This window comes from Rhinopithecus roxellana, chromosome 12 (assembly GCF_007565055.1).
Source record: "Rhinopithecus roxellana isolate Shanxi Qingling chromosome 12, ASM756505v1, whole genome shotgun sequence".
Classification (NCBI taxonomy): domain Eukaryota; kingdom Metazoa; phylum Chordata; class Mammalia; order Primates; family Cercopithecidae; genus Rhinopithecus; species Rhinopithecus roxellana.
Genome location: NC_044560.1, coordinates 56,581,145 through 56,592,515, shown reverse-complemented (window position 1 = coordinate 56,592,515; position 11,371 = coordinate 56,581,145). Strand labels below are relative to the sequence as shown.

The window sequence follows — 11,371 nt, the reverse complement described above, 5'->3', positions numbered from 1 at the left end:
CTTGCAGTGTCCAGTTAACAAGAGATTGAGCTTAGGAGTCCGAGACCAGCCTGGGCAACATGGTGAAACCCTGTCTCTACAAAAAATTACAAATATTAGCCGGGTGTGGTGGTGCGTGCCTGCAGTCCTACCTACTGGAGAGGCTGAGGCAGAAGAATCGCTTTAGCCCCGGAGGTCCAAGCTGCAATGAGCTGTCAACTGCACTCCAATCCGGGTGACAGAGTGAGACCCTGTCTCAAACTAAAACAAAAAAACCGAGAGAGGAGTAATGGGGAAGTGGCCAGATTCCCATCTAAAGTAACCACTTCGATTTTTGGAGGAAAGAGAAGGGCTTAAAAGGAAAATGTGATATGGGAAGCATGCAAGAATTGTACAGAGTACAACGTCTGTGTGTCTTGTTCTGGTGGCTATCTTGGGTCCCAGCCTACCTGGAGTGTGGGCTGTTCTCATCTCCACAATGGCCCCGCTGTTGACTAGCCTCCTTGAAGTAATCTTTGGAATTTTGCAGCTGTGTCTCCAGGCTTGGTTTGTCTGTCTCAAGATTAGCCCTTGGAACTTCTAAGAAGGCAGATAATTAAATACTAGCATACAGTAAGATAAATGTGAAGGGAGTATATACAGTGAGAAATTGAGGGATGTGGGGTCTATTTTAAGGCTAAGGGAAAAGGCTTTTGCAGTTTACTTCAAGGTTATATCTTGAAACCCAAGAGAAAGGAAAAAAAGTTTTACAATGTATTTTAAACTGCTGGATTAGTTTCTTCTGTCTAAAACATTGCCATCTCCCCTCCTGCCTATGCCTTGAACTTTCAAATTATGTTTCGTAGTTAGCGGTTTCAAAGATCTCCCAGTTTACTTGGACAAAGTACTTTTCCATCTCCTGATTGCTTACCTTTTTGTTTTTTTTTTTTTTGAGACTGAGTCTCGCTGTGTCGCCCAGGCTGGAGTGCAATGGTGTGACCTCGGCTCACTGCAAGCTCCGCCTCCTGGGTTCACGCCATTCTCCTGCCTCAGCCTCCCGAGTAGCTGAGACTACAGGCGCCGGCCACTACGCCCGGCTAATTTTTTTTTTTTTTTTTTTTTTTTTTTTTAGTAAAAACAGGGTTTCACCATGTTAGCCAGGATGGTCTCGATCTCCTGACCTCGTGATCCGCCCGCCTCGGCCTCCCAAAGTGCTGGGATTACAGGCATGAGCCACCGCGCCCGGCTTTTTTTTTCTTTTCTTTTCTTTTTTTTTGAGTCAGGATCTCACTCTGTCTCCCAGGCTAGAGTGCAGTGGTGCGATCTCTGCTCACTGCAACCTGCACCTCCCAGGCTCAAGCAATCCTCTCACCTCAGCCTCTTGAGTATCTGGGACCACAGGCATGTGCCACCATGCCCAGCATTTTTTTTTTTTTTTTTTTTTTTTTTTTTTTGTAGAGACATGTTTTTGCTGTGTGCTCAGCCTGATCTCAAAATCCTGAGCTCAGGGGATCCACCCACATCAGCCTCCCAAAGTGCTGGGATTATAGGCATGAGCCACCATGCCCTGCCCATTACCATTTTTAAATAGAGGTTTCACATCCATATTTCTCATTCCTTTTAAAAGTATTTAAAGATTTTTATAATGAAACATTTAAGATATACACAAAGATATACAATATTTAACCTTTACTAGAATGCAAGCTCCAGAGGCAGAAATTTTTTTGTTTCTTCTCCAAGTGTCTGGTGTCTACAGCAGTGCATGGTACATAGTAGGCACTCAGTAGTTCCTTGTTGTGTGTGTGAATTAACTACATGGGCATCAATTACCAGTGTAAGAAAAAAAACAACGTAGTTGAAGCTACCTGTACATCTCCCATATTGCAACACCTCCCTTTCCCGAAGATGTACCCATTATCCTAAATTTAGTGTTTATTATTCCCGAGCATTTCTATTTCTGTATAGGTATCCTTAAGCAATATATAGTATTTTTTTGCAAGCTTTTAAAAATTTTATCATTGGTTACACACAGTGTAATTCTTCAGCCTTTTTCTACTCAACCCTGTTTGTAAGCTTTGCTCAAATTGACATGTATACTATATCTAGTTAGCTGATTTTCATTTCTGTATATGATTCCATAGCATGAAAATAAGTCACTTTCCCAATGGCTTACCATTATAAAGAGAGCTATGAACTTTTTGTATATGAGTCTTGGTGTACGTATGTGAATTTCTCTAGGGCATATACTTAGGAATGGAATTGCTGGCTGCATTAGAGTTCTCCAGAGGAACAGAACTAATAGGATATATATATATATATATAGTCCCACAATAGGCTGTCTGCATGCTCTATTAACCATCACACTGGCTGATATGGCTTGGATCTGTGTCTCCACCCAAATCTCATCTTGAATAGTAATCCCATAATCCCCATGTGTCTTAGGAGGGACTTTGTGGGAAGTAATTGAATCATGGTTTCCTCCATGCTGTTCTTGTGATAGGAGTGAGTTCTCACGAGATCTGATGGTTTTATAAGCGTCTGGCATTTCCCCTGCTGGCACTCATTCTCTCTCCTGCTGCCCTGTGAAGAGGTGCCTTTCACCATGATTGTAAGTTTCCTGAGGGCTCCCCAGCCATGTGGAACTGTGAGTAATTAAACCTCTTTTCTTTATAAATTACTCAGTCTCAGGTATTTCTTCATAGCGTGAGGAGAGACTAATACACTGGCTCATACAATTTCTTGCATTTCCTAGGCTAAGATTCACCAAATAATCTTCAAAAGTCATTCCACCTCCATCAGCAGGGTATTGGAGTTCCAGCTGTTCTGTATAACCATAGAAAGGTTTTCTAATAGATGTGAAATGGTTTTGGTTTGCATGCCTCTTTTGTTGTTTCCATTTTCTTGGTCATTCATGTTTCTTCTTTGGATGACTTATTTCTTTTTTTTTTTTTTTTTTTTGTATTTTTTTTTTGAGACGGAGTCTCGCTCTGTCGCCCAGGCTGGAGTGCAGTGGCCGGATCTCAGCTCACTGCAAGCTCCGCCTCCCGGGTTTATGCCATTCTCCCGCCTCAGCCTCCCGAGTAGCTGGGACTACAGGCGCCCGCCACCTCGCCCGGCTAGTTTTTTTTTTTTTTGTATTTTTTAGTAGAGACGAGGTTTCACCGTGTTCGCCAGGATGGTCTCGATCTCCTGACCTCGTGATCTGCCCGTCTCGGCCTCCCAAAGTGCTGGGATTACAGGCTTGAGCCACTGCGCCCGGCCTGACTTATTTCTTATTTACCCATTTTTTTCCTTTTTTTTTTTTTTTTTTTTTTTTCTGAGACAGTCTTGCTCTGTTGCCCAGGCTAGAGTGCAGTGGCATGATCTTGGCTCACTGCAACCTCTGCCTCCTGGGTTCAAGCAATTCTCCTGCCTCAGCACCCCCTAGCAGCTGAGATTACAGGTGCACGCCACCACCTGTGGCTAATTTTTGCGTTTTTAGTAGAGATGGGGTTTTGCCATGTTGGCCAGGCTGGTCTCGAATTCCTGACCTCAGGTGATCCACCCACCTTGGCCTCCTAAAGTGCTGGGATTACAGGTATGAACCACTGCACCTGGCCCATTTTTTCTTTTTCATTGCAGAAGCTTACAAAATATTGATATTGATCCTCAATCCATTATATGTAATTATTTTAAATGTATATGTGAATATAGAAATACATATTTTTGCTAAATGATTTGAGAATGAGTTGCAGATATAACACATCACTTATATTTCATTATGAATCTCCTAAGAACAGCATTCTCCGACATAATCACAAATTTAACACTTACAAAATACTGTTGTCTAATACATAGTTAATAATAATGTTTATAATTGTTTATATTTCCTAAATCCAGGACCCAGTCAAGGTTTATATAGTGCATTTAGCTTTCATGTCTCTATTCTCCTTTGGTGTAGAATAGTTCCTCCATGTTTTATGTTTTTTTTCTTGTGATATTAGTATTTTCAATGAGTTGAACAGCTGCTTTGCAGCGTATTTCTCCCTCAATTTAAATTTGTCTGATAATTTTCTCATCAATAAATTTAGGACAAGCATTTCTGACAGGACTAGCACACGGGTGAGGCTGTTTTTTTTCAGTACCTCATATTAGGTTTTATTTATTTTTTTCAGACAGAGTCTTGCTCTGTCGCCCAGGCTGGAGTGCAATGGTGCCATCTCAGCTCACTGCAACCTCTGCCTCCTGGGTGGGTTCAAGCAATTCTCCTGACTCCCAAGTAGCTGGGACTACAGGTGACACCACCATACCCAGCTACTTTTTGCATTTTTAGTAGAAATGATAGTTCACCATATTGATCAAGCTGGTCTCGAACTCCTGACCTCAGGTGATCCGCCCACCTTGGCCTCCCAAAGTGTTGGGATTACCAGCATGAACCACCCACGCCCAGCCTCAGTACTTCATGAGGTTTTAGATGTCCATTGTCCTGTTGTTGGTTTCCATATAAATATTAGAATTCACTACAAAGTCATACAAGAAACCTTGCCAAGATTTTGACTGGAATTGATTTCTATCTAGAGATTACTTGCATCTCTTTTTTAGATTAATTCCTAGGAGATGGACATGGTGGCACACACCTGGAATCTCAGCTGCTTAGGAGGCGGAGGCAGGAGGATTACTTGAACCCAGGAGGTTAAGGCTGGAGTGAGCTGTGGTCCATTACTGCATTCCAGCCTTGGTGACAGAGGGAAACAAACAAACAAATATTTAAATCAATTTATTTCTCAATACCTTATATTTTCTGTGACATAGAAATCTTTTGTATTTAAAGATTTGTTTTGTTTTTATGGTAAATAGTACCTTTGTAAAAATTACACTTTCTAGCCATTTGTGGCTAGAGATTACTTATTTATATTATTTCCAGCAGTTCCTTTTTTATAAACTAAATTTTGTTCATATTATTCGAAACTTAGATAATGACACACAATGAAAAGCCCCTCTAACCCCTAACCCTGGCCATCTGATGCTTTCCAGAGGTCATCGGTATAACCCGTTTCTTGCATACTCTCCCAGAACTATTTTATACAGATACAAGTAAATCGTGTACTTATATTTTATATATGTTACCATTAAATAAATGGCAGGCCTAGAAACAGAAATAAAAGTCACATGGAAGGGCTATTGTAGGAAGGACAGTTTGGTTGCATAATCAGATGTTTGTAATGATTATAATGTAATAACTTCACAAACACTCAGGAAAAAGTAAATTATTTAATGGAAAATTCCAAAATACATGAGAGTCATTTCCATTCAATATACTTTGTTACAACAATTCCATGTGCTTAGAAAAAGGAAATTAGATTCTTTGTAGACTAGCTGGGCAACATCGTGAAGCCCTGTCTCTACAAAAAATACAAAAAATTAGCTGGGCGTGGTGGCATGTGCCTGTAGTTTCAGCCACCTTGAGAGGCTGAGGTAGGGGGTTCACCTAAGCCTGGGAAGTCAAGGCTGCAGTGAGCCATGATTGTGCCACTGCACTCCAGCCTGGGCGACAGAGCAAGATCCTGTCTCAAAAAACAAAACCCAGCAAGACCACAGTCTTTTAACTTGTGAAACCCCTTTACTCTTCTTTCAGTGCATATAGCACGTCGTCCTGGCTGACGTTGAGCCGCACCCGAAGGAGCAGATCGTTCCTACTGGGCTCCACAAGCAGGAGGCGACAGGAGCCCAGGTGAGAACACACGGCCATGGTCTCTGACACGGTGGGGTACGACAGCCCCTCCATTCTGCACAGTGCCACATGTTGACTATAAATCTAGACACGAATAGCAAGGCAAAGGTTAAGAGGAAATACAATCCTGGGGCTTTTTCTGTTCCTTTCTGTCTTCATTTGGGAAAATCAGACACATGGCCCCCAGGACATCAAACACTCCAGAAGGCATCAGTTGGTGCCCCAGTGGTACACGAAGTGCAGAGGCAGAATGGAATGCTAGCCTTGGAATCAGAAAACAGCAGGCCTGAATCCTGGTGCTACCATTTACCTAAATATGTAAACCTGGGCAAGTTACTGCACTCTTTTGAGCTTCAATTTTATCTATAAAATACACTGTACATCCCTTGTGAGATAATGGATATAAAATGACTAGTAACTCTCACTGGTGAAACAGATAGTCTTGTCTCCAGGGGCTGAGTTCCACAATTGAGATTGTCAAAATTCAAGTCAAATTTTGCTACAAGGCCACTTTCCTTATCAGGTACAGTGAGCAAATGCCAAGGCATGACCCTCATAAAAGCACAAAGGCCCAGAGAGAAAACTGAATAAAGAAATAAAGGGAGGCAGGAGGATAGCTGGAAACACAGATTCCTATCCTAACGTTCTCCACTGGGTCAACTAAGTCTGGAGCATTTCTGGTCACTTTCCATTCTTAATATCTATGAGTCCATCCCCATCCCAGTCCCAAGACTGGGAGCTTGTCAGGAACAGGGATGTTAACCAAATCAGCTTGGGGTTCAAGGATCCATCACAGTTAATTGCACACTGCAGATGTTCAGGAAATGTTTACAAACTAAAATGAAAGTGACTCTCTGCAGAAGAGCTATCTCAGACTGTAGGAGAATGGTAATGGGCAAAACATGACCAGTAGCTAAAATTTTAAACAAGAATTTACAACCAACCCAATAAATAAGTATCTGAAAGGAAAATGTTTTCTTGACTTTAGTTAAATAAAGATGTCTAAAACATACATACACAGACATACACACTCTCAGGTACACACTCATAAACATCTTTAACAATTCATCTTCCAAGGCAGCCAATTACCTAGAGATACCAGTCTTAAGTAAACTAACAAAGCACAAGCCCTACTGATTCCTCTCACTTGATCTCATTGAACTATGCCCATGTAGGGATTGGATTGATCTGTGATTTGCTCTCAAATATGGCCTCATTCTGAAAGCCTTGACTCCACTACAACATAAGCTGTAATTGGGGAGTAACTTTGTCGTACTCATCTCATTCTTTGAACAGTGTCTGGCACACAGGCCTTCAATCTAACATGCAGAACCAGTCGCTAAAGGTCTCTGGCTCATGCAGCTCTACAAAATGTCACATTAAAGCAGGTGCCGGTCTGATATTCTTTCACATGGTCTAGGTGGCACAAAATAGAGACTGTCACACATTCATGGAAATTTCCACGTATTTTAAAAGTGCAAGTCCAAAATCTAGAAGGATTTGAAAAGAGGAGATCACCTGCTGGAATGTGGCTTCCTCCAGTCCTGATCGACGGAACTCTGCAAGGATGGCTCTCAGGAAGCTCTGTTCCAGAACAGAGGAATTTCTTAAAGGAAACGAGCAGATGTGAGTTTTGTTAGTGGCTGTAACCCCAGCCCAGAGGAAAGTCAAAGAAAGCTTTTCTGTGTCTTTAGAAAAGAGAAAACCTGGGAAATAATTTCTCCTATATTACATGGTAAGGTTCCCTCTGACCCCCAAACTCTCAAACTGATACAGAAAATGTCACTGCAGAAGTGAGGAAACATAGCAACTACATCTGGAAATATACTGATCACTCAGAAATACTTGTGCCCTCATTTCATGAGGTGGGCGCATCATTCAGTGTGAGAGAAGCAGCTGCTTCTTTTTTTTTTTTGTTCCTATCATAGCACTTTTACGCCCTGAACACCTATAATATAGCTCAATAAGTGTCAAATATTCTATTATCCTAGGGTTATATTTCTGTCTCCATGACTAGATAATGTCCCTATGAAAAAGAACCATGTTATTAGTAAGTGCAGGTTGAATGAGTAAAAGCTTAGAAAGGGAAACATGTTTCTACAGCCTTCCAGGAAGGCTCAGGAAGTGGAGCATCTTACCTGATGGCCGTGATGTATGATGACGAAAACATCTCATCCACAGCTTCCATTGAGTGGGCTATGGTGACCAGGCCAGGGGAGTCAGGCTTCTGCTGGGAGAACTCACAGATCTCTGTGGCACGCCTGCAGATGTCCAGACACCGTCGTGCATCTCCAGAGAGTGCTGCTACCTACAAGAGGGAATATTTTATTCCTGAGGCCACCTTAGCCCAGAAGAACCAACAGATTCTGTATTTAACTAAAAAGAAAAGGTAGTGCTGGCAATGGACGTAAGCATAAAGTTAAGTACTTAGCCCTGGCAGGGAACCTTGAGGAAGAATAGAAATGAATTCTTATATTGTGCATGGGACTCTAATCCTCTAGTCCAAACCTCTGTCTTGGTTTTACAGTTAACTCCACAGTGGACAATGCAGAAATTTCTCAGTTTTACTATTCAGGAAATGAAGTCTAAAATCAGAAACCCTTGGTTCAAGATCACTATTGAAGCATTTGCAGAGTTCTCACTCCTTGCATAGAGAGAGATGTGTGCCCCCAGAAGCAGCCAGCCAAAGCCAAGAGGCTGAGGTGCAGCCTATCTGGAGATAAAGCCATAGCCAGGCTCCCCTTCAGCGCGTGGTGAATTTGGGGTCGGATTGGTCAATGGCTAGGAGGCCCAGAATCAAGAATGGAGGAAAGGGCTGGGCGCAGTGGCTCACACCTGTAATCCCAGCACTTTGGGAGGCCAAGGCGGGCGGATCACCTGAGGTCAGGAGTTTGAGACCAGCCTGGCCAACATGGCGAAACGCCATCTCTACTAAAAACACAAAAATTAGCCAGGGCCGAGGGTGTGGTGAGTCACACCTGTAATCCCAGCACTTTGGGAGGCCCAGGCAGGTGGATCACTTGAGGTCAGGAGTTTAAGACCAGCCTGACAAACATGGTGAAACCCTATCTCTACTAAAAATACAAAAATTAGCGGGGCGTGGTGGTACGAGCCTGTAATCCCAGCTACTGGGGAGGCTGAGGCAGGAGAATCGCTTGAACCTGGGAGGTGGAGGTTGCAGTGAGCCAAGATCACACCACTGCACTGCAGCCTGGGTGACAAAGCTAGAGTCCGTCTCAAAAAAAAAAAGAAAAAATCACTTTCAAGTAACCCAAGACACAAACATGACTATTGGCTTATATTTTTCCCTTCCTCTGATCCCCCACATTGAACTGGTAAAGGTGTCCTGTAGGCCTTCCTGCTTCGTCAGTTCTCCTCCCCTCCCATCACCACCTGTACAGCCTGGTGAAGAGGCACCTTCTGTGGTGAATCATGGATGCAAGAAGTACTGCAGGGGCCTTAGGACAAAGTGAAAGGGGAAGTCTGGGGGGTGAGGAAACACCTAAACCAGTCTGACCCCGAGGGTGTCAGTGACACTTGGTGACCCTATGCCTCCCTTCGGGCTGCTGCTGGGACAAGGGAGACACAAGAAAACGCTAAGGCCCAGTCAACATGGAACCTAACAGGACATCCCACATGCACCTGAAACTTGACCTCCACTTCAGCCTCAGTACAGGGTGAGTGAGACCCATCACGTAGAAGGGATGGCAGGGAAAACGGCCTACTTGACCGTTGTGCTAGGTGGATGTGGGCACACACAAAAAAATTGGGTTTTATTTATTTATTTATTTATTTTTTTATTTATTTGAGACAGAGTTTCACTCTTGTTGCCAAGGCTGGAGCGCAATGGTGCGATCTCAGCTCACTGCAACCTCCACTTTCTGGGTTCAAGTGATTTTCCTGCCTCAGCCTCCCAAGTAGACTTTCTGGGTTCAAGTGATTCTCCTGCCTCAGCCTCCCGAGTAGCTGGGATTACAGGTGCATGCCACCACACCCGGCTAATTTTTTGTATTTTTAGTAGAGATAGGGTTTCACCATGTTGGCCAGGCTGGTCTTGAACTCCTGACCTCAGGTGATCTACCCGCCTCAGCCTCCCAAAGTGCTGGGATTACAGGTGTGACCCACTGCGCTGAGCTGAGTTTTTGTTGTTTTTTTGTTTGTTTGTTTGAGAGAGGGTCTTCCTTTGTCACTCAGGCTAGAGTGCAGTGGCATGATCATGGCTCACTGCAGCCTCAACCTCCTGGGCTCAAGCAATCCTCCCACCTCAGCTTCCCAAGTAGCTGGGACTACAGATACATGCCATCACATTGGGCTAATTTTTAATTTTTTTTTGTAGAGACAGGGTTTTAATATGTCACCCAGGCTGGTCTCAAACTCCCCCACTCAAGTGATCCCCTCACCTTGGCCTCCCAAAGTGCTGGGATTATAGGCATGAGCCACCCCACCCGGACACTCCCCTTTGTTTTTACAACCATAAGCCCTCACTTGGATTTGGAGCCCAAATTTATGTTGTCTTTCCTACAATTCTCAAGTGGAGAATTTTATTTTAAAAATGGTAACAATTGGTAGTGCCCCTAGATAATAGAAACAAACAAACAAAAAAAATTCTAAATGAATTCAACTTCAACCCAGGCCCCAATTAACTACCAAATAAAGAAGCACACTGAATCCCAAGCATATAGTAAAAATAAAATAAAAATCAAGACACAAAAATAAGAAAACCAAGCCACATATGCATGGGAACCAGGAGAATCAATGGTTATCAGAATCAGACCCCTAAAGACTTCAGATATCATAATTATAAGATATAGAATAGGCCGGGCGTGGTGGCTCAAGCCTGTAATCCCAGCACTTTGGGAGGCTGAGACGGGCGGATCATGAGGTCAGGAGATCGAGACCATCCTGGCTAACCCGGTGAAACCCCCGTCTCTACTAAAAAATACAAAAAAAAAAAACTAGCCGGGCGAGGTGGCAGGCGCCTGTAGTCCCAGCTACTGGGGAGGCTGAGGCAGGAGAATGGCGTAAACCCGGGATGCGGAGCTTGCAGTAAGCCAAGATCCGGCCACTGCACTCCAGCCTGGGCGACAGAGCGAGACTCCATCTCAAAAAAAAAAAAAAAAAAAGATACAGAATATAAAACATTCACTTCATTAAGTGTAAAGAAATAAGAGAGGGCTTTGAAACTATGGGCAAGAGATTTGAGGAAGAGCAGCATCCAAATCTGATGCCTTCTGAATCTTTGTTAAAAAAAAACCGGGCCGGGGCTGGGGCCAGGCACAGTGGCTCGCACCTATAATGCCAGCACTTTGGGATCTGAAGCGGGCGGATCACGAGGTCAGGAGATAGAGACCATTCTGGCTAACATGGTGAAACCCCGTCTCTACTAAAAATACAAAAAATTAGCTGGGCGTGGTGACACATGCCTGTAGTTCCAGCTACTTGGGAGACTGAGGCAGGAGAATTGCTTGAACCCAGAGGCGGAGGTTGCAGTGAGCCGAGATCGCATCACTGCACTCCAGCCGGCAATAGAGCAAGACTCTGTCTCAAACAAACAAGCAAACACACACAACTCTGGCCAGGCGCAGTGGCTCACACCTATAATCCTTTAACTTTGGGAGGCCAAGGCAGGCAGATCACTTGAGGTCAGGAGTTCAAGACCAGCCTGGCCAGTATGGTGAAACCCCACCTCTACTAAAAATACAA

At 43.7% G+C, this 11,371-nt stretch overlaps 1 protein-coding gene across 1 annotated transcript in view; it reads right to left on the bottom strand.

Moving 5' to 3' along the window:
- Positions 1-5,191: 5,191 nt before the first annotated feature.
- Positions 5,192-11,371, bottom strand: part of ORC1 (origin recognition complex subunit 1) — a 32,885-nt gene continuing 26,705 nt past the window's right edge. Inside the window, exons 15-17 of the mRNA XM_030912710.1 lie at positions 7,807-7,976; positions 7,187-7,274; positions 5,192-5,752 (exon numbers count right to left, since the gene is read on the bottom strand). Of these exons, the coding sequence (XP_030768570.1) occupies positions 5,558-5,752; positions 7,187-7,274; positions 7,807-7,976 (453 nt within the window). The 3' untranslated portion in view covers positions 5,192-5,557. The remainder of the gene's footprint in view (positions 5,753-7,186; positions 7,275-7,806; positions 7,977-11,371) is intronic.